Source organism: Syngnathoides biaculeatus, chromosome 3 (assembly GCF_019802595.1).
Source record: "Syngnathoides biaculeatus isolate LvHL_M chromosome 3, ASM1980259v1, whole genome shotgun sequence".
Classification (NCBI taxonomy): Eukaryota; Metazoa; Chordata; class Actinopteri; order Syngnathiformes; family Syngnathidae; genus Syngnathoides; species Syngnathoides biaculeatus.
This window is the reverse complement of record NC_084642.1, coordinates 24944052-24971592: the sequence shown is the minus strand read 5'-3', so window position 1 is coordinate 24971592 and position 27541 is coordinate 24944052. Positions and strand designations below refer to the sequence as shown.

The 27541-nt window shown below is 41.9% G+C and overlaps 3 protein-coding genes across 3 annotated transcripts in view; 1 reads left to right on the top strand and 2 right to left on the bottom strand.

Moving 5' to 3' along the window:
- Nucleotides 1-14206, bottom strand: part of galns (galactosamine (N-acetyl)-6-sulfatase) — a 35463-nt gene extending 21257 nt beyond the window's left edge. The window contains exons 1-9 of the mRNA XM_061814976.1: nucleotides 14027-14206; nucleotides 11769-11892; nucleotides 11603-11677; nucleotides 11361-11463; nucleotides 10101-10244; nucleotides 9106-9172; nucleotides 5635-5762; nucleotides 5422-5561; nucleotides 5212-5315 (exon numbers count right to left, since the gene is read on the bottom strand). Of these exons, the coding sequence (XP_061670960.1) occupies nucleotides 5212-5315; nucleotides 5422-5561; nucleotides 5635-5762; nucleotides 9106-9172; nucleotides 10101-10244; nucleotides 11361-11463; nucleotides 11603-11677; nucleotides 11769-11892; nucleotides 14027-14191 (1050 nt within the window). The 5' untranslated portion in view covers nucleotides 14192-14206. The remainder of the gene's footprint in view (nucleotides 1-5211; nucleotides 5316-5421; nucleotides 5562-5634; nucleotides 5763-9105; nucleotides 9173-10100; nucleotides 10245-11360; nucleotides 11464-11602; nucleotides 11678-11768; nucleotides 11893-14026) is intronic.
- A 309-nt stretch (nucleotides 14207-14515) lies between these two features.
- On the top strand, nucleotides 14516-16179 carry trappc2l (trafficking protein particle complex subunit 2L). Its single transcript, XM_061814978.1, has 5 exons — nucleotides 14516-14596; nucleotides 14810-14982; nucleotides 15686-15773; nucleotides 15884-15963; nucleotides 16040-16179. The coding sequence occupies exons 1-5, from the start codon at nucleotides 14564-14566 to the stop codon at nucleotides 16074-16076; spliced, it is 411 nt and encodes a 136-aa protein (XP_061670962.1). The 5' UTR covers nucleotides 14516-14563; the 3' UTR covers nucleotides 16077-16179.
- Nucleotides 16157-26173, bottom strand: pabpn1l (PABPN1 like, cytoplasmic). Its single transcript, XM_061814977.1, has 6 exons — nucleotides 25955-26173; nucleotides 23589-23727; nucleotides 23131-23198; nucleotides 19125-19231; nucleotides 18949-19036; nucleotides 16157-16759 (listed from the first exon to the last, which is right to left on the bottom strand). Exons 1-6 carry the CDS (start codon nucleotides 26024-26026, stop codon nucleotides 16430-16432), a joined length of 804 nt encoding a protein of 267 aa, XP_061670961.1. The 5' UTR covers nucleotides 26027-26173; the 3' UTR covers nucleotides 16157-16429.
- Nucleotides 26174-27541: the final 1368 nt, after the last annotated feature.

Here is a 27541-nt window from a genome sequence, read left to right as displayed (position 1 = left end):
CTATATTTTTTCACATGTCGCGGGGCCTCTTTTAACGTAGCCAGTGTGGGGAAATGAGTAAATGACTTGTCTGACATTTGCTTCGAAAATAAAACCAGGTTGGTTTTGAAGGCTCTGACGTTTGCTTGCATTTCATGAACAAACTGGTGTTTCCCTTGTAGCTTCACATTCAGCTCGTTCATGTGTGTCAGTATGTCCACAGTAAAAACTAAATCACAAAGCCAATCTGTGTCATTCAGCTCAGGAAAATTGTCAGCATTCTCAAGTAGCTCCAAAAATGAAATAATATCCTGTTTGAGCCCCCACACACGTTGACATACTTTTCCCAAACTTAACCAGCGGACATTAGAATGGTAAAGTAAGTCCGTGTGATCAGCATCAGTTTCTTCAAGAAAATGAAACTGATGATGGTGAAGTTCCCTTGCTCGAATAAAGTTAACGAGTTTCACAACTGGCTTCACTACGTGATCAAGCTGCAACACGGATTTACACAGTGCTTCTTGGTCAATTATGCAATGCAGGACAATTACCTCCTTCTCTGGGTTGTCCTCTTTCACCCTGTCCTGAATTCTCTTGAGCATCCCAACAATTTTTGCCGTCAGAATTGGTGATCCACCTATGGTAACGTTGGCGAGCGTACTCCACGGTAACTTGTGCTTCTGTATGACCGCTGACACGCTGTTAAATAAATCCTCTCCACATGTTTTTCCTTTCAGGGATTCCATATCCAGAAACTTATCTCGAAATTCTCATTAATCCCTCTGATAAAAAATTAAAAGCTGAGCAATCTCCTTTATATCATGGCTTTTGTCCAGTGCCAAACAATATAATGTAAATTATGTTTTTTTGTTTAGCTTGCTAGTTAAGTGTTCGTCAATTACTTCAATATGGCGAGTCATTGACCTTCGTGATAAGCTAATTTTTTCAAATTTGTTCTTGCTCTCAGGACATAAAATACTTGCCGTCTCTACCATGCACTCTTTAAGAAACTCCCCTTCGGAGAAAGGCTTGCTGGCTTTTGCTAGTTTGAATGCCAGTAAATAACTTGTGTTCATGCTTGCTTCTTGGATGGAAGTTGCTCGAATAAAGCTGTTTTGCTGAGTGTGCAAGCTAGCTACCAACCTGTCAGCGGTAGCCGTACGTTCTCGTGTTGAAAGGTTGTTGGCGTAATTAGCATGCTTGGTGGTAAAGTGACGGCTGACGTTGTACTCTTTTAAAACTGCAACGGTTTCTTGGCAAATAAGACATACGGCCTTGGACCGGACTTCAGTGAAAAAGTACTTAGGCGTCCATTCTTTGTTAAACACCCGGCACTCACTGTCGACTTTTCTTTTCTTTGACATTGCTGTAGGTGGGTTCTGATCTGACCAGGAGAAGAAGAGCGATAACTGGAAATGGCTCGGGCTCCGTAAAATCAAGACACTGTGCCTATTGTGCCACCTGGTGTTGAAATGCCTGTCATTAAAAGTCAAATGAAATACATGCAATCATTTACATCAAACCATAATTCTGTACAAATCTTCAGCGGGCTGGATTAAAACGACGAATGTGACGATTGGGCCCGCGGGCTAGTTTCCCCGCCCCTGCCTATACTGTACAGACTATGAGTTCAGATGCCAGCCTGGATGAATATACAGACGCTGTCACATCCTATATAATTTTCAGTGAAGGTGTGTCCGTAACAACAGTTATCCTGCATGTTCAATAACAAGAAACCATGGTCACTGCCAAACTTAAGCAACTTTGTATGGCTAACAAATATAGATGCATATCAAAGTAGGGATAGAGCCCTGTATATACGCGAAAGAAACCAGCTGACCAAAGACATTAACATTCCCTGGGAGAACTTATGCAGTAAAGTTCGAAAAACTGTTTACCACAAACAACTCTAAATTAGTCTGGAATACAGTTAACAATTACAAGCCCCCCCAAGATGAGAACAGTAAAAGATTAGCCGACCAACCACCATACCACCTCTGACTTCTCCATTGAACGATCCACGAAAGGATTAACAAAGCTCCAGGCCCACACCTTCATCCCCACTATCATGGCAGTCCCTAAAAAGACCGGCAATCTCAGGTTTGAATGACAACAGGCCTGTCGCCCTGAGATCTGTGGTCATGAAGTCCTATGCATGCCTGGTATTAGACCACTCCAAGAATATCACAGGTCCTCTGCTGGACCCAGTCCAGTTTGCCTACTGTCCACGGATAATGCAGCCATCATGGGGCTGATCTTCACTCTAGCACACCTTAACAGTATGGGGACCTATGCAAGGATCCTGTCTGCGTTGACACCATCATCTCCAAACTCCACTCCAAGCCTCTCCAGCTCAGCATCTTGCCTGCCATCTGCCAGTGGATTTACAGCTTCGTGACGAGCAGGACACAGCAGGTGAAGCTGGGGTATACACCACCTTATCTACAAGCACCACCAGCACCGTGGTTGCCCAAGGTTGTCTCCTTTCTCTGCTGCTCTTCTCCTCTACACAAATGACTGCACCTCAATGTACCCAGCTGTCAAAATCCTGAATTTTTTAAACAACACCATAGCCATCGGCCACATCAAAGGCGGTGATGAGACTGCATATCGAAAAGAAGTGAAACATCTGGAGCTGTGGTGTGCCAGACACAACCCGGAGCTGAACACGCTCAAGACTGTAGAGATGATCGTGGACTTCAGGAAGCATCCTTCACCAGAGATGGACCTCACGCTTTCCAACTGCTCTGTGTCAACAGTCTCTTGGGACCTGAAGCAATCCTCAAATAAGAACAGTAGAGGATGCACTTAATGCGGGTTCTTAGGAAGCAAAGCCCGCTACAGGAGTTCTAAACTGCAGTCATCAAATCAGTCCTGTGTTCTTCCATCTCAGTCTGGTTTGGTGATCCTACAATAATGGGAAAGCTCTGACTACAACAGACAATCAAAAGTGGTGAAAACATTCTTGGTACCCTCCAACTCACCCCCTTGAGGACTCGGATGTTGCCAGAACAAAGACAAGAACATGCAAAATCCTCTTAAACTCTCCACATCCTGGTCACCACATCTTCCAGCTCCTTCCAGCTTGGGTAGGTGCTACCTAACAATGCAAACTAAAACAAGCAGACATTCCAACAGCTTCTTCCCTCTTGCCAGTAACTTCTTAAACACTTAAGTTACAATTCCATTGCAACAGGCTGTCAATTTTTTGTGTTGAGTTTGTTGTATCATTTGTGTCAGGCAAATTATACATTAATTGTGCACAAACTATAATAGTTTTGCCGTGCTGCACTATTTGAATATTGACCAATGCCGGCCACTCATGTGCCTGAGTAGAATCTGCAAGATTGGTCCAATTGACATTGTCCCAGATTATCTCACTGCTAGTCACTAAAATGTATACATTTCTTGAAGTCTCTGTACCCTTTGCACAATGTTCTAAATGCTAGAGGACAATTGTCAAAAAAATGACCACATTATTGGTAACCTTTTATTGGTCAGTGACTTTTTTTGTCTTTATGTCACAAAAGAATTCTCTGTCAATTGACTGCCTGTTGCCGTACTAGAGCGGCTCCGACTACGGAGACAAATTCCTTGAGTTTTGGGCATACTTGGCAAATAAAGAGGATTCTGATTCATTGGCATTGGGGTTTCCTAACAAAATGTCTGTGAGAATTGCAATCTGTAGTTGAGAACAAGAAATACTTTCTATGTCTCAGCCTCTTTGTTGATCTTCTCCCTTGCACCTTGTTCGAAAGGACATCAATGTGCACGGATTAAAGATGTTGCTGGCTCCGGAGCAACAAAGAGAGATAAATTCAGATCTATAGATCATTTCATAACATGACATTCTGCTCCAATATGAATTCCACCACAAAAAAGACCTCTGACATACAAAATGAATCCCCATACATATTCATGTTTGACGCACTCGCATGCAGAGACACAGTGGACAATTATGATGACAAGGCCCTGCAAATGCAACAATGTTCCTGGCAGTGGAACATTCCTCTTCCTGTTCTCTTTTCCATAGCAGCCACCTCTTTCACATCTTCTTCCTTGCACCCCCGACCGCCTCCCACCCACCTTCCCATTTCTTTATCCTCGGCGCCTGGCATATTCAGATACTGAAGTCCTCATTACAGCTCAATCCAACCTCAGCAAACACACAAACAGATTAGCCGCTTAAGACGCTCCCAATCCCCCTCTCCCTCACTACTCTGCAGCGCTATCAGGCCCCACCACAACCCTATGAGATGAGCCAGGGGCAAGGCTTACTGCAGACTGCAGCCTCCACTCGCTCCGCCACCAAATCCCTCCGCATCACAGCCCCATGTCACAGCTGCCCCTAATACAATTAAAAGTCATTTGCAGAACGCACAGGCTTAAGGGATCACGGTGTAGGTGGGGGGTTAAATTGGGTTGTGGGACAGAGAAGAGAGTTGAGTCAATAATTGGAGCTAAAAATAACAGGAAATGCTTCCCCAAATTTAGGTTGTAATCATACACTTGATCTTTCCTGCCGTTGAGTTCAATCACTCGATAGAAGTTGTACACAGTCAAGATTAACCGCTTGCAGCACAAGTGGCTGTGATGCATAGTGGTAAATAACACACAAAAGAAACAAAACATAACAAGCAATTCAATACAGAGGATTAGTAAATCAATTATTCATTCGTTCGAAAACTGATTTACAGGACTGCACGCTGCCTGCAGCTTTCCATTTATACTTCTGGTACCTGTTGATAGGCGGAACATTAGGGAAGAACAAAGCCAAAAACATGGTGCTGATCGTTGATAGGAATAAGATGGCAAATTTCTAGCAAGACAAATTTGTTTACATTTGTTACATTACATTTGTTTGGATTTGCATTACATTATTTGTTTAATTTGTTTACTTACAACAATATGCAAATTTGGTTATTTTTTTTATGTTGCTCTTTGTCGTCCTTCACATTCATAATTAGGCTTCAGCAGAAGTAGTGAAGTCACTCACGTGTGTGCACCCAGCAACTTTGATTCGATAAATATATTGACGCTACTTTGTCAAGTTGAACTCGTAGAAAAAAAATAAACCAATAATTATTTAATCTTAAAGGAGAGGATATAAGGATGTTAATGAAATTCCAAACTTTTTTCAAATACTTTTCTGAAAGCTGAAAATTTCTCCCACTGGGCCTGCATAATTAGGGATTACTTTCTCAGGCTAGAGTTTTCTATCACAAATCTCACCGTGCCTGCTGTGATATGTCCGGGCCACCAGGCAATGGCAGGCTCCCTCATGCCCCCTTCGTAAGTGGTCTCCTTCCCACAGAGAAATAGCCCATTACTGCCACCTGAACCATTGGCGGCACAAGAGCACAGATCAGTGACCAAATGACATAACCACTGAAAAGAAGCCGACAAGAAGGCTTGTTTCTGAAACAGTAATATGACACTTACTCTCATTTTCGCCAGAAGTAAGAGCGGCTCCATTGTCTGAAGTGAAGAAAACAAAGGTGCTATTTTCAATACCAAGAGTCCTTAGCTGTAACAAGATCTGACCAACGCTGTAGTCCAGCTCCATCACCGCATCACCATACCTAGGAACACAACATCTCCTCAACAAAAAAGAATCATCCGGTCCTGTCGTCAAAGAATGATAAGAGAACACACCGGCCTCGCTGGCTCTTCCCGAGGAAGCGTCTGGAAGCATAGACAGGGGCGTGAGTGGCGTCAGCGGCCCAGTACAGGAAGAAGGGCTGTTGAGCCAGACTCTGGCGATATATGAAGTCAAGACCTTCCTGTGCAAGAGGGAAATATGAGAGACAACATTGTCAAAGAAAAAGGTTTACTGTGGATGGTGAATTTCCAGATGGAGGAAAGAGGATAGTAGTTTCTCTTTTATAAAATTTATTAAAAACTACCAGTCATTAATATCCATCCATCCATCCATGATCCAACCTGTTACCCTCACAAGGGTCACAGGAGAGCTGGAGCCTATCTCAGCAAACTTCGGGCAAAAGGCGGACTACACCCTCAACTGGTCGCCAGTCAGTTCCAGGGCAGATATCAACACCATCACTGGGCGGGAATCAATCCCACGCTGGCCACATCAAAGTGTACCACTACACCATCAGTGACTTTCCAGTCATTAATATTGTTTCAATTTGGCAGTTGCGATTGTTGCACTAAGTATCGGTTAAATGTACTGCACTTCACTTCGATGTGTGAGCAGCATTGTGCGGAACTGAATAGAAGGGAAAACAGGTAGTACATATTTAGAAACTGAAAGTCTAGATTTTTTTAAATCCAATAAAACAATAGAACATAAAATACAATGCTGTATTTATATAGTTTCATATTATTTTATATCTATCAATGTTTTTATAGAAGCCTAATATGGATTTAAGAATTATTATTTTTTTTTATTAATGTAACCCTGATTTTCTTTTTTAATAAATTTCTTACAAAAAGTCAGGGATTTGCCTTTCAAGTAAAATTACAAAACTATAACATTAATAGGTGAACTAAATTTATGCTTCTCTAAATTTTGAATGCAAATGTCCAAGTGCTCAATTTTTCAGTGACCAACTTACACTCAACGAATACATTTGGTTGTTCAATTAGAATTCGTATTTAAACAGTCGCCTTCATCTTACTGTTCACATTGACATCATGAGACCAAGATGACACCTAACAATTAGTCGACAGTAACTTCTTAACTTAAGTTGTTAAGTACCTTTTCTCTCCACCCTCTAGAAATTCTGTTCTGTGCGACTGATCGACTCAGATCTTCAATAAACTCCAATTAAAATACATGTACTAAGAAATCACAGAGGAAGCTCAAAAGGTCCACTATTGCAGTAAAACTGTTCTGGCATAAAAGGAATGCTGATTCTCCATTCTGCTTGATGTAAGAGCAGAACAGGATGCCAAACACAAAAAAACAAAAAAACAACTAAGCAATTACGACTCCCTAAAGAATGGTTATTCATGTGGAATCAATCAATCAATCAAAATTAATTCCCGAGTACTATTCAGACAAAAAGTGCAATACAAATCCTTTTACCTAAATTTATTATATATATATATATATATATATATATATATATATATATATATATACACATTTTCTTTGCCACTTATCCTCACAAGGGTCGCGGGGATTGCTGCAGCCTATCCCAACTGTCAACGGGCAGGAGGCAGGGTACACCCTGAACTGGTTGCCAGCCAATCGCAGGTCACATTGAGACAAACAGCCGCACTTACAATCACACCTAGAGGCAATTTAGAGTGTCCAATTAATGTTGCATGTTTTTGGGATGTGGGAGGAAACCGGAGTGCCCGGAGAAAACCCCCACAGGCACGTGGAGAACATGCAAATTCCACATATGCGGGGCCGGGATTGAACCTGGGTCCTCAGAACTACGCTTCACCAGCTGAGCCACCATGGCGCCATATATACCGGTTAAAAATAAAACCGTAATAACCTAATAACCCGAGGGTAAGTACAGAGCATCCAAGTTAGGAAACACCATCTCAGGCAGCAGTCTACTCAAGGACTGCACCATAGGGCGCGGCTACCAGAAGGTGAAGCAACAGAGCAACTCGATCTCCTAATCCTTTGACTGATTCCTAGCTGGTTTGCATTTGTCTACTGCCCTTGTCACAAGTGGTAAGATGAGGTACCATTTGTAACCCACAGACATTGGTGGGGTACTGCAGTTGCTCTAGGTCAGGGATTGGGAACCTACGGCTCCCAAGCCATACCTGGCTCTTTTGGTGGTTGTATATGGCTCGCGGAGCCCCCATAACAACACACTGTACATGTCTCCTGCGGTGCACGGAAGGTTTGTGCAAGTGGGGTTGCCATAGTTTGTTGTGGGAGGCAACGCAGATGAAGCAGTTTGTCCTAGTGGGGTGGCCGTAGTTTTTGTGGGGTAGTCGATGTCCACAGGCGCAGAAGGGTTTAATGCTGATCGTGTCGGAACAACTAATCATGGAAACGCTTTTGACAAAGGTCGCTCAAAGAAAAAAATATGAGGCGTACCGAAGTTTTCAACAAGAATGGACAGACTTTATGGAAAGGGAGGGTTCTGCTGTGTGGTTAAATTCACAGATGGGGAGTATGCCAAAGCATTGGTACTCCACATGGCCAATAAACATTTTGTGAACTTCGATAATCAAGATAATCAAACGAATAAAACACATGCCTTTGTCGGCAAGAACTGTTCACCATCGTACCACCATGATGACAAATCAAATTGAATTACGTTCACGATGAACGGATGGAAGTCTGATCTGCGTGAAACTTAATCTGACGATGTATGAAACAAGACTCCAAAGCCATCAGCAAAACCGTGCACCACCAGAAGTCGCAATCATGGTAAGTTTGTCATCATTGGTGAGCAACAGCGTAACAATATTATTTAAAATAATTCCGAGACTTATTGTACTCTAAAAGTGTTGGTCTTACATATATGCGCAAATCCACCTGTACTTAGTTTTTAAAATATTGCATGGCTCTTTTGAAATTACGTTTTAAAATATTTTGGCCTTTATGGCTTTCTCAGTCGAAAAGGTTCCTGACCCCTGCTCTAGGTCAATACATTTACAGCATCCATGCCCAGGCTGGAGAGTTTGCTGTGTCTTCTGACACAGTACAAGTTACTCCAGGACCGGTGGCAGAAGGGAGACAGACCAAAAGGACTGCTAAACTATACAACGGAAAAACGCAAGGGTGGCATGAGCATCTGACATCTACAGGTGCTCCTGGTCTGTTTGTAAGACCAGGAGCATTCCCAAACATTGCAGGGGGTCCATACAGCAATGTGGAAGCCATGTGCACCAGTGAGTCACTTTGTCATGAATGTGTTATTTAAGAATTCCCCTCATTTTTATTTTTTTCTTCGCAATATGGATATGGTGGTGCATCTTAGGCAACACATTTAAAATTTTCCCCATTACCCCGAAGAGATAAATCTTAGTTTACCACCCCAACAAGACTCAGCTCCTTTTTTAGAGAGCCACACAATTTCTTTCCTTGTCATGACCCTCTCCGGCATGCAGCATGTCATGTGCTTCTTTTAAGAAGTGACATCCACTGCAGGACAATATGCATCTAATGTAAATATTGACACTTACCTGCAAGAAAATCTGTGTGAGATTGGACTCCCCCGTCTTTCTGTCAATCATAAACTCCTCATAGTATCTACAAAACAGATTGATAACATTTGACCATCAGTTATCCAACATCCCGTTGAAGCACTGACTACTTCATCCATTGATTTTCTGAAGTACTTGTCCTCATTAGGGTCACGGATGATCCTATGCCAGCCTGAATTGGTTACCAGGCAATCTCATAGAAGATATACAAACAACCATTCACATCCACATTCACACCCAATCATCGATTTAAAATCGTCAATGAATCTAACATGCGTGTAGGGAATGTGCGAGGAAGGCAGGCGTACCCGCAGAAAACTAAACAGGGGGGGACATTAAAACAGAGGGATGCTAAGAGTGAGATTCAATTCCCAAACCAGACAAATGAGCTAAAAACAGTACCATAGTGCTGCCTACTTGCCACTCTGATCATTTAAACCCAAATCTAAACTAAACAAACAGAGGGGAGGTTATAACTGTGGGATGATGGAGCTTTCCCAGGTGCAAACTGTGATGAGGTTTGCCATGTTTGGGAAGTCTCCACAGAGCCAAGCGGGAGAGACCACTATAAGGCATTGCTGAAGCGTGGCACTGTGAGCACAGATGCAGTGACAGCCATCTCTCTTCCATGCGCTTCACTTCTTCCAGGTGTCCTCACACTCAACAAACACAACCTGCTGTCTCTGGAGGGCGCTTGCTTGCGTGCTTGTGTGTATGTCCGTTTGAACGTTTTTTTCATGTAGGTGCGTCTGTCGACCTCGCAGGTAAGCTGCGCTGATTAAAACCCTTAGCGAAAAACACAGTTGACTCCCAGTTGCAGCAATCCTGAACACACGCATGGCTGTTTTCGCGTGAAACAAACATGCGTAAAAAGGAATACATAACTGCAACCATGACAGAAGAAGGAGAAGAGCGGAAATGATCGAGCCTTATTGTCAAAGGCCCCGTGCGCAAATGTCCGTGTGCGATTCTACCTGCCGACCATCTCCGCGTTGTTGTAGACGGGGATGTTGGGTCGCCCGCTGTTGTTGTATGGCCCGAAATGGCAGTTGGGCGCCCCAAACCATTCGTCGAAGCCGTTCTCCAGGGGGAGGTACTGCGCTCTGTGGCCCAGATGCCTATCGTGAAGTAAAGTGCTCTCACAGTGTGGTGTCAACGTGGCTGACTAGGCATGTGCATTTCCACTTAGTCACATATGCTGTGTACATTTTCCACATTGCAGTGATTTTAAGTCAGACTCTATTCACTTGAGTGAGGGACCGCCTTTGATCTGCTGACATGTTACCCTTCACAATCCGTGTTAATATTTCAAATGGAAAAGTTGTGGCTTATGTAACAATCTGAGAAGTTATAAAGTTAATTCGTGCATTCAGAAAAAAACAGAAAACAACCTTGTTGACATACATTAAGAAAATACAAAAGGTTTTACCAAAATAAATAAGGTGAATTGGTAAAAATAATAATAATATTGTTAATAAGAATGTGACCTATAGCCTGTAATATCAGTTGAAAAGCCACCCACCCCTTATGGGGAAAACATGTTTACCGGTTGCATCAGCGTGCACACCCTAAAACAAATACCCAGTACTTTCAGCACCTTTGGCAACACAGTTCTCAATAAAGTTTAGTCATTTTGGTTATGAGTCATCTTGTAAATCTTGACTTAATTTTCCACTCTTCTGTACAAAACACTTAAAAGATTAAGAGGGCATTTGGTGAGCACAACCCTCTTCAGGCCACTACACAGATTTTCTAAAGGATTTAGGTCTGGGCTCTCGTTAGGTCATTCCAAATACAACTTTAAATGATCCTGTATGCTTTGAGTCATTACAGTACTCAAAACTAAAATTCCTCTTCGACTTCAGCTTGCCATCAACCCCCTGAATGTTTAGCGCCAACATTTACTGGCTTTTGGAACTGTTCATTTTTGCCTCCGTCTTAACAGAAGAGTCCCTTCCAGTTGAAGAAAAACAACTGCAAAGCATGATAATGCCTCCACTGTGCTTCACTGCAGATGTGGTGTTCTTATGATGATAAATATAAATGTTGGCATTATGACCAAGAATGTCAAAATTGGGAATTGTGCCCCAGATGCTTATGGGAGACTTGATTACTTACTTGTTGAATTGAGCTGGGCCTGGGTGGTTTGCCTCTGTGGTGATGCATGGTGGTAAACAATCTCAAAATTCACACAGCATTTTGAAAGCACCTGAGAGAAATCAAAAGGCACTTACCATTTCCCAACTATCTTGCTGACGTAGCCTTTCTTTTTCAGCATCTGTGGTAACAGGATCTCATCCCGGGAGATTCCTCCTACAATCTCCTGTGGTGTGTATGCTATAAAAGAGGTAGAAGTACTTAGTTTATATGGCTACGGAGCAAACTGACATTAGCAGACAGGAGATGAACATGATGGCTTGAAATGTTTTCCAGCTGCTTATTTGGCTGCAGTGAAGATGTTTTTGTGGATTTTCACCATTTCTGGCATGGCCATTAGTGGTGTAGAAACCATTTCGGACAGGTAGCCTCCCGGTGAGAAGCGCAGCTCTGGCTGTGTAAAACGGGACAACATTTTTTTTTTGGTGATATTTTCAAGATGAGGAGAAAGGATTAAAGAAAGGATAGTAAGTCTATTCACTCACATGGCGAACATAAAGGGTTGGCAGTGTAGAAATTTGGGAGAAGCATGCCCTGTGCAGCCATAGTATCCAGATTAGGGGTCTCTCTGGAGGGCTGGCCCAAAACCCCTAAATCTCCCCAACCCATCTGATTTGCAGAAAGAGAATTTATCAGGACATAGTTGACAAATGCATAACTTTATAGCAAACACATAGAGTGGCTGAAAAGGGTATTTTACATGTGACAATTTATCTCACAAAGTATACTTCCAAAGGTGCTACTGACCTGAAAAAATTCACCCTATGCTGGGAACAACCCAAGTAATCCACATATATTCAGATTGTTGAACAAATACAATCACAAATGAAGATGCTTGTAAAAATTTGAAATGACACCGGGGACAAATATTAAAACACATGAAGAAAGGGAGGTGCAAAAAGGTATAGAAAGTCACGACAACACCTAAAATCAAGCAATAATCAAACAGCATTCCAGCCCCTTGTCAGTGCAAGTGAATAAAAGCGAGTTCATTCTTAAATGATGGCCTGCAAAAAGATCTCATTACCAAGGTGTGAGTCAAGACACATCTCATGATGACAAAGAGAGAGCTGTCTGAAGACCATCACTAACTAATTGTTGCAAAAAAATAATGATGGCATTGGTACAGGCGCATATCTAAGCTTCTGAATGTTACAGTGAGAACGGTTGGGACAATAATACATAAATGGAAAGCCAATCATTACAACTATAAATTTCCCCGGAATAGGTGCTCCTCTAACACAAGAGTGCAAAGAATAATTAGAGGAGTTGTCTTACAGCCAATGACCAACTGTGGAGAGCTTCAAAAAGACCTGGAAGTAGCAGGTACTGTTGTCACAAGGAAAACAGTGACTAATGGACTCAACCGCCATAGCATGTATCCACACTCACTAAGCAAGACCCCAACGATGACAAAATACCATTTCAAAGATCTTTTAAAGTTTCCTGAACAACACTTAGACAAGCCAGCTAAATACTGGGAGAAAATAGTCTTGTCTGATGAAAGTAAAACTTTTGATGCCATAATGCACACCATGATTCCGGGACAAATTGCACAGCAAATCATCCTTAAAACACCAAACAAATTGTGAAGTTCAGAGGTGGGAACATGAGTGAGAACATGATGGGGCTCTTTTTCAGAAAATGGTACAGATAAACTTCACATTATTGAAGGAAGGACGGATGGGTAAAGATACCAAGACATTCTTGAGAAAAATCTCCTGTCATCTACTAGGATGATGAAAATGAAATGAGGGTGGAGATTTGAAAAGGGTAAGACCCCCCAAAAAAATACTGCCAAGGAAACTCTAAATTGGTTTCAAAGAAAAAAATAAATAAATACTGCCCCTAGAATGGTCCAGCCAATCACCTAACATGAATCCAAATGAAAAAATACGGAATGAAACTCAAACTTTCACGACTTGAAGACTGGAGTGGCCCAAAAGCAAGCCAACACTCCAGAGCAACAGATGCGACTAGTTTCTCCATACAGTAGATGTAATTACAAAGGCTTTTGTACAAAGTATTAAAAACCAGTTGGCGTGCTCAATACATTCCCCTGTGTCATGTCACATTGTTTCACACACTTAATGTTTTATGTTATTTATTCTTCATTCTTTGTTTGTGTAGGTTACTTGGGTTGTTACTGGTTTAATTTTCATGCCAATCGCAACTTTGGAAATATATTTAATGGGAAAACAATGAGGCGGCACTGTGCATCAGCAGGTAAAGCATTTGCCTCACAATTCTGAGGTCCCGGGTTCAATCCCGGCCTCGCCTGTGTGGAGTTTGCATGTTCTCCCCGTGCCTGCGTGGGTTTTCTCCAGGAACTCCGGTTTCCTCCCATATCCCAAAAACATGCAACATTAATTGGACACTCTAAATTGCCCCTAGGTGTGATTGTGAGTGCAGCTGTTTGTCTCGATGTGCCCTGTGATTGGCTGGCAACCAGTTCAGGGTGTACCCTGCTCCTGCCAGTTGACAGCTGGGATAGGCTGCACCACTCCCCGCGACCCTCGTGAGGATAAGCGTGAAATAAAATGGATGGATGGATGGATGGATGGATGGGAAAACAATGACACGTTAAATATTTATTTCGGCTCCTGTACGTACCAGAGCCGTTAAAAAAAAAGAACACTAATATTTGTCACGTGTTGTAATTGACTCACTCACAGTAAAATGATGCCAAAATAACATCCACAATGTAGAGTGGACTAACGCAAGAAGAAAAACTAAAACTCACGTCATCCATAAGCATAATGATAACATTTGGAGGAGACGCAGCTGCTTGCTTTTCTGTCCAGGAAACGCATATTATGACACAAAACAAAGTGAAAGTTGGAGCAAACATCCCAAACACTGCAATGCCGACCAGGAAGTGGCTTTTGGTTCCCTTCAAGCAGCTCATGTGCGTAAATTTTGCGCATACACATTCAACAAAAGCTCTAACGCGGTCGTTGAGTCATTTTCATGCAGTTTAGAATTACAGTATTCATAAAACGTAGTCACTGTCTTTAAAGTGGAATATTTTTAATATCTACAAAACGTATAGAGAACATGCTGATATACATTTTTCCCTCAGTTGTTGGTATTTAATCAAATGTACTGTCACAAATAAAATTTATAAAGTGTATCTACTGTTTGACAATAATTTAAATAGCATTATTGCTTTAAATCTATGACTAGCACGCTTAATGCAAAAAAAAATGTATAATTATCACGTTTCCTACAGTACCCGAACGCCTCGTTGTCACATGATCTCCCTGCCGGTCCAACTAAAATGGCGGTGTGTATTGCCGTTGTAGCAAAAGAGGTAATATCTCTTCTTCTGGCCTTAAAAGATCAGTATTTGTTTTGTAGTCCTTATAATCTCAAAACTATGTTGTTTATGGAGACCACAGATGGGATGTTAAAATCATGTGGTATAGTAGAGTAGCATTCAATGTAAATCGCTTTCCTTTGGCTGGAAATATTTTCTTGTTTTTTTACATGATGACAGTTCCATGATTGTTTTGTTCTCGCTCAGAACTACCCGCTGTATATCCGAACCGTTCCTACTCAAAATGAGCTCAAATTTCACTACACCGTGCACACCTCTCTGGATGTGGTGGAGGAAAAGATTTCTGCTGCGGGCAAGTCATTGGGGGAGCAGAGAGAGCTCTATCTGGGTCTACTCTATCCCACCGAAGACTACAAAGTGTATCCTTTTTGCTCAAGAAACGCATAGATGTTTTGTTTTGAAATGAATTATCAAGCATAAATATACTGTCTACACATTCACCATCTCCAAGCTATTTAATACAAGTTGTATCTCGGATTTCACCATTGCAAACGCAATACTAATGTTCATTGCCACCGTCATGAAAATATTAATCCAACCACGTTGATAAGGTGACTAAAACGTGAAACTTCAAAATGATGCAGGGCATCATAGGCAAGTATAACCATTTTCTACACTGCTTATCCTCATGAGGGGTGCAGGTATGCTGGAGACTATCCCTACACCTACAAGCAGTTGCCAGCCAATCGCAGGGCACATGTAAACCACTCACATTCATACCTACGTGCAATTTGGAGTCCAGAATTAACCCATGCATGTTTTGGGCAAAAACAGGAGTACCTGGACAAAATCCGTGCAGGCACAGGGAGAACCTGCAAAGAGGGGGCATTTCAACCCAGGTCCTCAGAACTGAGGTGAATGAGCTTACCAGTTGAACACAGTGACGAACAGACTAAAATAACATTCACTGATAGTGCCAATGAAAAGGGTTATATGTGGAAAGGCAGCCCTTATTACACAGCTGTTATACTGGCGCTTTATTGTATTGAATGAATCGAGTGCAGGGTCATGGTTTGTCGGTGGAGTACGAATCCTGAATGTAAACCCTTGACTATTCACCAGATATGGGTATGTAACAAACTCAAAGGTTAAATTTGTCATTGTGGTTGACTCATCTAACACATCATTGAGAGACAACGAAATAAGAAGTGTAAGTTGAATAATTTAAGAATTCAGATTCCCCCCCGCCCCCCATGTTCCTCATTCGGTAACAATACCTTTATTTCCAAACATGACTTTTTTTTTTTTTTTTTTATACAGATGTTCAGAAAACTGCACAACTCCTTCACTGATGTAATGTGTAACCCATTCCATACGCCAGGAAACCCTATTCAATCAAAGTAAGTTCATACTTAAGCATTTGTGGATTAAGTCATTTGTTTATGTTAACAGTGTAGTAATTTTTCCTTCTTTCAGGGCCTTTGATGAAATAGTCTCTGGAATGATGGCTTGATGTCATGTACGGCCTCCCATGTACATTGCCCTTCTTTACTAATCTGTGTACATAGAGTACATGCATAATTTCAGTACAAATGAAGCATCACAATTATCTTTATTTGTTCACATAAAGCAAAAGGGGTGTATAAGTTAAAAAGAAAGGATTTATACAAGTGAACACAAACAAAATACTTCCATTAGTTTGTAAAAATGGTAGGACGCATTGGCATGAATACAGGATAGTCACCCATCCGATCATGCATTTACACAAGCTTAAAATGATAAAGAACTGATGCAAAGCAGTGAAGCCAATTTCGTTTCAAATCAGTTCATACACCTACTTTGTACACAAGCAGAGGAAAGGGGTCACTAGCGCTGTTGGGGGTAGTGTTGTCCGCTGGTTGCGGCTCCCATCTCTTCTGAAGGTGGGGTGATGAGGAGAAGACAAGGGTAGCGTTTGGATGTCTGTTCGTGATAATCCAGGTGGCCCCACTGTCTCTTCCCTAACGGTGGGCCTCCATAATATGGGTGGAGGTTCTGGTGTTGTGGTCTAGTGGACTGGTAGCGAAACCTGCCTCGAGTGCCAGGCTGGCCCCTGGGGGGCTGGAAGCCTCGCCCTCGGCCTCTTGAGTGGCCACCTCGGTGGCCTCCCCTGTCAGTGGTGCTGATGCCGGGCATGTTGGTCCTTTTGGGCAACACCTGATTTTTTTTTTTTGGGAGGGGAAGCAAAACAAGTCTTCAGCCCCAATAATTAAAATTTCCTTTCCCCTCAACAAGACAGAAACCAACAGCGATAATTGTCAGAAGCTACACATGGTTTTAATAAGGACAACTGTCATGGCAAAAAGTTGATAGACCAGCCTGATATTTCTCACAACATTTAGCACTAAGATCAGTGCTACTGTGAAGAGTTTTATCATAAATGGTGCCATATAAGTTCTTTTGTTTGACTCTTGTCACACTATGTCAAAATATTCTTTACCCCTTGAAAAATAAAGTTTGAGATGCACCTTTATGTTCCCTCCATTTATCACTGCATTGTTAAAATGTTTACCTGCATCCCAAAGTACAAATTCCACTGCTCATTGCTCCTACAAAATGTAAGTGGAAATATTTACACTCAATTTAGAACATGCACTACTCACCAGTACTTTCCGCACAACTTGCTATTAACCAACACATTTTCTGGTTCAATTAGAATTGGTACTTAAAAAGTTGTCTTGACCATTCTGTTCACATTTTGACTAAGAAGACAGTGAACCATACTTGTACAGTACCTTATTATTACCAGACTTCAAACATGATATTCAGAGGGAAGTATCCACTAACCTGAGAATGTCAGAAGTAAACATCCTTGGGAATTTACTGGGCACATTATTGATGAAGAAAAAATTGTGAATTTTATCATTTAACTCCTTGTTAAAGAACAGCACTATGTTCAAAGCAGTACTATATTAAACACATTTGTATTCAAAGATTAAATTCAACTGCAAAGGTTATAAATTGAGCATTTTAGGTTCACAATAAAAGTTCACCTGAAAGCCAAGTATCCCAAACTTTGTAATTTGTTTTTGTTTAAAAATAGTAACTTTGATGTACTCTGACTTCAGCTGCGAGTGAAAGTCAGGTTGGTATAAGGATGAAAAATGCCATCATTTTGAATGGACCTTTCCGACTGGCGATCTTCAGCTCCACCCCCCCTTAGCTTAGCCACAATCTTCAAAATGGCGACTGAACAGAACAGGTTTCAAGTGGATTTTCTATCACGTATTCCTGGTAACATTGCGGTATGTTTTTTGCCAAATGTGCCAGACTTGTCCAAGAGGGTACTCCAGCAAGGTCAACTATTTCACGCGAGGATATGTACACGGAATTAAGATTTTGGACGGAGCAGGACCCAATGTCAGTGTTATAGCGAAAAGTTGGAGATCGATGCAAAAAAGTTTGAGGTGTCAAACTTCATATTGAAATCCAACAGGATAAAATAGGGGAATCGTACTGCGCATGTAAAGCAGGGTGAGTACTTTTTACTTGGAAAGATCACGAGTAATATTGTAGTCTTTATAAGTGAGTGGGTGTATTCATTGACTCGTAATGGAACCCAGTGCTCTGTCTTAAAAGTCCGATGTGATACAAATGGGCAAATAGACGTTTCTCTTGCATGACATCGCGCATTTACGTATCACTAATCCAACTCTTCGGCATAAAACATTACACACTGTATTCAGCAGGTCAGTAACACACTAACAAAGTGAAGGTTGTTCTCCTGCAATGTATAAAGCACTGATAATAATGAAATCAAACTCAGAGAAGATACCTCTCCCTCACTTACTTTCGAACATACAGCCTTGTGTTTGTTGATATTGCTCACGTTTAGTTGTACGTGCGCTCTTTCGAAAGCTTTTATCCACCGTAGACACTTGGTTAACTGTGTTTTAGGCTTTGGAAAATGAATCAACCGGGCCCCTTGTAACCTAGCCGGATATCTTTCATCAGAATTGCAGGTTCCCCAAGCACATCTGAGGACCATTTTCTTCTTAACATTAACTTTTCAAAGCGCACGCAAATGATAACCAGCATTGCTTATGGGAGATGACGACAAGGGGTGCGTGTCAAGCCAAGGGTTAAGACAATGCAGCTATGTGATTGGCCATTATTGTACGAGTGATAGACAGGTCAGAAAGGTCAATTACACTGCACACTTTTTCCACCATTTGTTTAAAATTTAACTTCTACAAGCTTAAAAAAAATCCACAAAGAGTTATCCCAAATCATTTTGTTGAAACTGTTAAATTATTTCTGCCATTAGCTGTTTAAGAGTCAACTAGAGTACACCACTGCTACAACTACATGCTGTGTTCTTTTAGAGCATTGAGGGAGAGTCTCACCTTGAGAACTCTTCCTCTGAACAAGGTCTCATGCAGGCCAACGGCACTCTGTACCGAGTTGCGATCGGAGAACTCAATGTAAGCAAAGCTGGAAAACAGAGCATTAAAAAAGGTATAAATAAGGATGTTTGTGTCAGACAGGAGGTCCAAAACACAGGGGTTTACAATAAACTGACCCTTTTGGATGACCCGAGAATCTGTCGCAGAGGATGGTGACACGGTTGACAGGGCCACAGCCATTAAAATGGATCTCCAACTCATCTGCAGTAGCTCCATAATCCACCTGAAATTTGAACACCGTATCCTCTTAAAAAGGTTAAAACCTGCCAGGGTTATATTCACCTTGTTCCAAAAAAAAAAAAAAAAAAAAAAACAATGCTTCCCACACATTGGTAAAAATAACTACTCCCATCAATGGAAATTTGAAATACAAGGCAACTCGAAGGCACATTCACGTAAGCATATGCCAAAAACAAGAAATGGTGCTCCCACCGCAAAATTATTATTATTATTATTTTTTTTTACTGTTGAGTAAATATTGTTTCAACGTTTGTCTATGCTCATCTTTATAAAAAAAAAAATGCCACCATCATCACATTATTTTGGTGGAGGGGTTTGACCATCCTAGGAGCTACATTTTCTGGGGTGTTATACCCCTGGGAGAGCCATGGCAAACATGTCCAAGGTGAGGGACCAGACAACATGGCTCCAATGACCCTTATGATGAACATACATTGACCTCAGTTTTCTATGCCCGGACACTGGTCACCATATCATCCCTTTCAAGCTAGACCTGGAAATGGGACTCAAAAGGTGACAGCCCGTTGCCCAGCCCTCTACCCACAGGGTTAAACTTCCCAAGAGCTAGCTCACCAACTCTCAGAGGAGACAAGAGTGGATAGTCATCTGGGTAGTACCCTTAGCGGTCCAAGCCCTGAAAGGCTCTACGGATGTGGAATTTCACCTCTCTGGGAGCAAAGGCGCCTGAGAAGTTTAAAATATAGTTGGGCTCACCTCCACATACAGCGTGGGCTCCAGTACCAGTCCTCTTGTGAGGAGTCGACCGTTTCTACTATGGAGTTGTCCACAGTGACAGATGGCAAGTCGGGGTGGGTATTGGAGTTTATTCCTGTGGAAGAGACACTAGCCTCTCTCTGCTTTTAGGTGAGAGCATACGTTATGACTGTGTATAACCAAACAGCAGTTCAGCGTACCCACCCTTTTTTGTGTCCTTAAAAGTGATGCCGTAGAGTGCCCCTGCTGAGGACTGAGTTTCTCTGTGGATTTCAGCACTCACGTGGGCAATGTCAGTGAGACCTGTAAGGGCGTGATTGGGAGGACTGGACCCCCTGATCTAAACACGAGTAGAGTTCTGTGCTTGACCTGTCTTGTCCATAAGAAACAAAACATGTGGTAAGTTTGCTCCGATTGAGGAAAATGCCGGTCTGACCTCGCTGACCCAAGCATGTGGGGAGGGTGAAGTTGGGAAAGTCTAGTAGAGTCCCCTGTCAGAGGGACTTTCAATTGCTACCTCTGACAGAACTTTGCCCATGTCCCTGGTGAGGTGGGTGACATTGAATCTAAATAAACAATGTTCCGTGCAGTCATTGTTGAGGTGACCGACCGGAGATGTGGCCATAAGGTTGTCAGTGCCTGTCGTGGGGCAATACCCGAACCCATTGGTGGAAACCAGCAATCAGGGATGCCGTCAAGGTGAAGGAGGATTTCTCTCAGGCCTTCATGGACTGTGGGACTCCAGAGGCAGCTGAAGGAAGGGTACTGGCTAGCCGAGTGGAACAAAGCTTTGCTGGTCGCTCAGGCAAAAATTCTGGCGTGGGAGATCTTAGGTGAGGATCAAGGATAACGACTTTTGAGTGGCTTTGAGGGAATTTTGGCCCACAAGGAACATCAGGAAGGGGGAACCATTGCACTGTCAACACCGTATTGTGGGGGCAATCCACTACTGACCTCAACTCAGGACTTTAGTTGGTAGGGTGAATACTTCAAAGACCTCAAAATCCACTGACATGCCTTCCCATGAGGAGGAAGAGTCTTGGGACTCTGAGGTCGGTTCTTCTATCACTGGGTTGAGGTCACCGAGTTGATCAAAAAGTTGATCAGTTGCAGCACCCAAGGGGTGAATGAGATTCATTCTGGGTTTCTAAAGGCTCTTCTAAAGAAATCTCATTTAGGAGGACCATTTGGTTTTTATCCTGCCTGTCAAACAATAGACTCACTCTACATCCTCTGGTGTGTCTTCAAGCGTGCATGGGAGTTCACCCAACCAGTCTATATGTTTTGTGGACTTGGACGATCCACAAATATGGCATACCAGAGTCCCTGATAGGAGCAGTTTGGTCCCTGTGGAACCGATCTCAGGGTTTGGTTGGCATTATCAGGAGTAAGTCAGGTTACCAGTAATGTCTACTTTGTCGAGGATGCCCCTTTGTCACCAATTCTGTTAATTACTTTTATGGACAGAATTTCTAGGCACAGCTGGGTGTTGTGGGGGTCCCGGTTTCATGATGACAATATCATGTTGCTGCTTTTTGCAGATGTGTTTCTGATGACTTCATCAACCCATGATTTCCCAGCTCTCACTGGTTAGGGTTGCAGTAGAGTGTGAAACAGCTGGGATGAAAATCAGTACCTCCAATTCTAAGGATGTTGGTCCTCAGTCAGAAATAGGTGGCGTATCACCACTCCTGGTCAGGGAGGAGTTCTAGTAGGTCAAAGTCTTGTTTGTGAGTGAGAGAAGAATGAAAATGTCAGTCAACAGGAGGATTGGTGCAGTGGCTGCAGTGATGTACTGGTCTATAATTATGAAGAAGACGCTGAGCTGAAAGGCAAGCTCAGTCATCTGGGAGGTGGTCAGAAATGAGCTGCTCTGTATTGAGAGGAGCCAAATGAAGTGTGTCAGGCATCTGGTTAGGATACCGCCAGGACTCCTCCCTTGTGGTGTGTTCCAGACAGACTGTTCTGGAAAGAAGCCCCAACAATGACCCAAGACACGCTGAAGAAGATTACAGCTCCTCGGCTGGCCCAGGAATGCAACGGGACACCCCTGGAAATACTGAATGAAGTGGCTGGGGAAAGGGAAGTCTCACCAATCACAACAAGAATTGTGATTGAACACCAAGAAAAAAAATGGTTTGATCATTTTCCCCCACGTTGCCCAATCCTAATTTAGAGTGCAGTAATGGCCATAAAATCCAATTTAAAAAAAAAAAAAAAAAAAAGTTTTGAATTTTGCCATTGTTTCCTCACTTTCAACTAAGATTTTTCATTTTGGTTGCATTGCTATTAGTCATTAAATATACACACAGTAGTGTAGATCAGTAATTTTCAAGTGGGTTGGAACCTAAAAGTGTTTCACGGACCAATTTGGGGTGGGTCACAGACAGCTAGTGAAAAATTACAGGTATTCATTCCTATTATGTACCCACCCAACAAAAAGTATAGACACGTACACTAAAATAAAGTGACAAGAAAATCTCTTCCTTGTTCTCTAGCTACTAGTTTACAAATCTACAAAGTGTCCACCTCGTGGACATTATCGGAAGGTACAGTAAACTCTTCAAACAGATATAAAAACAACACTGTACATATGTTTTCATGGGCTATTTTCAGATACTCCAGGGCCCAAAAAACATCTCCATTCTTCTATGGAAGTGGGTTGCCACTTTCACACAATTCAGATAGTGTGTCCCAGGATGACAAAAGTGAGAAACTCTGCTCTAGACTATTGGTAAAATGTGGCAGCCTGGAAAGAAACATTTTCTGTTGTAAAATGAACACAATATAACCTCCATTTTAATTGGCAAACATCTGGTGCTTCTGTGACACCATTAAATGTGATTTGATATTTGGAATCCCAGCTTAAATGTAGTAGTTGCAAACAGTCAGCAACTAGTAATAATGCATTACAGTACCTCAGACACTGTGCGACACTGCAAGTTTGTTTGTTTCGGTATGCAGCTGGCTCAACTGTGAAGCTATTTTGCCACTAAGAAACATTTGTGGAACATAACCATGCATAACTCAAGAAAGAGAAATTATGTGTTGTGATTATTTAGTTTGTAATCGCTGACCAGAGCTTTCCCATGATCAGTTTTCAGTGTCATAAGGTTGTTTTTTTTTTGCATTTGGATAAAAGTAATAAACGTGAAAAATAAATCTTACATTTCCGACATAGATGGACCTGTTGTCTGCATCTATCCTTTCCTCAGGTGTCATGTTGTAGAATGGGCCTGTGGCAAAACAAAAATGGCGGGTATGATTCAAGGTTAATAAACTGTTCAAGATCAGGTTAAATAAGCCATTGAATGCACCTACACTTGTATTTCTGGGCCCCACAAGAAAAAAAAAAAAATGTTATTCGGGTCACTGCAAGACAGGGGGATAAATAAAGAGTGGAGAAGCATAGAAGTAGATATGGCCCCTAAAAAACAAAAAACTACTCTGTCTCATTGAGCAGCGATGAGGCAAATCAATTGTCTCAAGTGTTAAGCCACATGGCGACACAGCTAGCTCAACTGAATGTTAAAACTGGACTGGCATAAACCAGCCTAAAATGCAATGTTACACTTCCCACAGTCCGTATTGACTGGTACCAAGCATCAAATAACAGGTTGTCTCACCAGGCCGGGGGCTACTGGTCAGCAGCTGCTGCATTTCACCATCACACCTATCCTCCTCTTCTATTCCATCTTCCTTAATTCGTTCAGTCTCTTCTTCCATCTCCAGCTCCTGAACTCTGGCTTTGATGGCTGCTAGCTCCTGTTAAACACAAACATGTGCATAACTTCAGTTAAAGTACAATACAGAGGTAATGAAGAGAACCATAAGTTCATAAACATCCTGGACAAGAATGCACAAAATATTACAGGGTCATGCACTGTATCTGCCACAACACAACATACAGTATATGCAGAAGCACATTATTGAGATCCAGTACATGAACTGTATCGTTATGGTCTTAAAGATGACAATCAGTTTTGATAGACACTATCAGCGAGATTTATTATTATTATTTTTTTTGTATTATTGTTGCATCAAAGAGCTCCATCCATCCATTTTCTGTACTGGTTATCCTCACTCTGAACTGGCTGCCAGCTAATTGCTGGGAATTTACAGTGGGGCAAAAAAGTAGTCAGCCACCACGTGTTTTACAGTACTTCCACTTTTCAGGGATATTTCTTGCACTAAAAGCTGTTTTAATTGTACTTTAAGTTTTTTTTTAATGTATTTGAATCTCATTGAGTTACTTTGTGTATGAAATGTGGTTATACACACACATATATATATATATTATACACACATCAAAATAGTTTCACAAAACTAAATGAGTTTTACTCTGAGAACAAAGATATTATTGTACAATTTGTAATTTCCTGTTTGTGTAAGCCAAGCTAGAGGACATTCATTTGCTCTTTTCAGTAGTAGCACCCCTACCATTGGAGAATATTTAAAAAAAAAAAAAAAATGGGGTTGGGGCAAAAAGTTTGAAAACCACTGCTTTAATATGTCACTCGACACTGGCAATCCCACTAGACACAGATTATAAATGGTAAAACAATTTTAGATTATAATTTTAGTTCTTCATTGTGACTTCGCAATTTAATTTGTACTGATTGCATGAGGATATGAGTCTGTCCGCAATCTCTGTGACTATTGAAAGCAAATTATGACTGTATACAGCCCTATATAGCTTACAAATATCTGACCCACCCCCCCCCAAAAAAAAAAAAAAAAAACTATCACAATCAGCCATCTTTCCTATATACAAAAATTTGCACATATGTAAATGTCAAAGTTAAATACAACTGTACTTTAAAAATGTTCTTAAGTTTAAGACCCATAACATGATGCAACTTGAACGGTCTGATTCTTGCATGCTACTAGAGTGAGCCCACACAGTACAGTACTAGTGGTACTTGTACCATACTTGGGGAACAAACGCTGTAGTGTTTCACTAATGACAGATGGTAACTTGGACATCACGAGCTTCTGACAGCAGATACATAACCACTGTGACTAGTTGAATGGGGCATAACACAGCATGTATACACACACACTACTAGAACATCTGAACATTATGTGTTTTGTACTGAATTACAAAAAGTTTATATTACAGTACTGTGTTGAAAAACAACAGTAGCAGGTAAATCTTCTGATAATCCAACGTGAAGCGACATGAGCTGTACTGTGAAAAAAGAATGAATGAATTTGCTTATTGTTGATTCCCCACCCCACCCTCCAATAATTTCACCTAATCTAATACTTGTAGAAGAAACAAGAGGAATTTAGAAAATTTCACCTACACTGTCCAATATCCGGGCATCTATTTCACAGTCAGATGTTTGACTATTGGGTTAAAAAGCTATTGAAAACAAGTCGTCGAAACAAACCATTACACCCGTACTGTATGGTTTTGACATTTATGTGTCCAATGAGATTTTTACAAGCAAAACATGCCTTAGCTAAATAAGGTTGAGAAACATTCTTGTCATAACAGTTTCGTTGCTTATCCAAGTTGCTCTGCCTCGGCTCAGCCTCTACTCTGGGTGCCATTACGTACAAGTAGCCATTCATCGTACAGCTCTTGAAGACAGACAGCCCTAGTTATCATACGATTGTGGATGTGCATCAAATGCACGGTTACCGTGCATTGTATCCTTGTAAAAGCGCTCGTTCATGTTGAACAAACACATCGGTGAATTCAAAAACACAAAATAAAACCGTTACAAAGGGATTGAGTAGAACGGTTCTGATTCCCCGGCCCACTTGTGTTACAGACAAAATGCCGTAATCAAGTGTTACGCACCCATGGAAAAGAATAACTGGAACATTATCTATACATATTCAAAGAATGCACGTAAAAAAACAAGCATGTGAAACCGGTCCGTGTTCGGCAAAGCGACATGATATTCGAGTGTGCGCAATTCCTCTACCGCTGCTAACGTCGCGGCATGTCTTTCCACTCCGATAATAAAGCCACACTTACGGGATCCTCGGTGAGGTGCTCCCCAATGGACTGACCCTGCAGATAGGCGTATTCCAGATGATTGTCGGCCATGTTCACGGTTTAAGCATGGCATCTACACCGAAGTCTCACCGTACCCTGCTAGCACGCCACAAGCAAATTATGTCACCCCGGAAGCAGAAGAGCGGCGTGATGTGGACGCGCGTGACGTCAAATTACTCGCTCACGAGCGTCACCTGTGCGAACTTCAACGTCGTCGTGGACCACGTGAGTCAACCACTTCGCTTCTCATACTTGGATGTCAGGGCCGCTTCCCTGCGCCGGAAGTCCCCCCCCCTCTGACCTTTACTCCCTTGACTGGAGGCGACTGTCAAGAGCAGGTGGATGGACATCCATCCATTTTCAGAGCCGCTTATCCTCACAAAGGTCGCGGGAGTGCTGGAACCTATCCCAGCTATCATCAAGCAGGAGGTGGAGTACAGTCTGAACTGGTTGCCAGCCAATGGATAGGTTTCCAAATACGCCATCTTGTGTGTCGCCACCATACTTAGATCAATCGGATCAACTAACGATAGAAAAAAACTTCACGCTTCACCTATCACCTGTGTTCTTTGACCTCTATGACACTCAAGATGTGTGTGACAAAGTGGCTGGGGAGAGGCAAGTCTGGGTGTCCCTTATAAAGCTAGTGCCCCCGCGACCTCAACTCAGATAAGCGGTAGAAGATGGCTGGATGGATGGGTGGATGGATTAGATGGGCATCACAGTTTTGCAACTGGTTTGAGCGTTGTCCTCACAATTCTGAGGACCGGGGTTCAAATGCTGTCCCCGCCTATGTGGAGTTTGTATGTTCTTCCCGTGTCTGCGCGGGTTTTCTCCAGGCACTTCATTTTCCTCCCACATTCCCAAAAACATGCATTAATTGGGGACTCTAAATTGCCCCTAGGTGTGATTGTGAGTGTGACTATTGTTTGTCTCTATGTGCCCTGCGATTTGCTGACAACCAGTTCAGGGTGTACTCCACCTCCTGCTCGATGATAGCTGGATAGCCGCAACCCTTTTGAGGATAAGCATCTCGATGGATGAATGAATAAATGAATGAACCTGTGCAAATATGGTGGTAACTATGACAATTACTTGGACTTTTTCAAACTCCCTGTGAACACCATCCTCTCTTTTTTTTCCTCCCATTCCATTTTCCAAACTGCTTATCCTCACAAGGGTCGCAGAAGCCCTGGAGCTTTTTCCCAGCTAACTTTGGGCGAAAGACAGACTACACCCTGAAGTGGTTGCTGGTCTCTGTCATAAAAATACACACATGCAATACATAACTTGGACTGTTTTTCTGTTTTGAGATTCCTCCACCACCCGTCAAAGCCTGAGACAAGCTCATTATATATATTACATTCAATATATTTTGTATACAATGTTGTTTTTTTTTGTTTTTTTTTTTTTACCCAAAGCATCTGCAATTTGTTTTAGTGTTTGTTTCCTGACTACACCCAATATGAACCTAACCATACCCAAGACCGAGGTATGTACATTACATTTGAGTTTAATTTTTTTTTGTGACCATGTGCTTATTTCAAAACACTCATATCTCAAAAC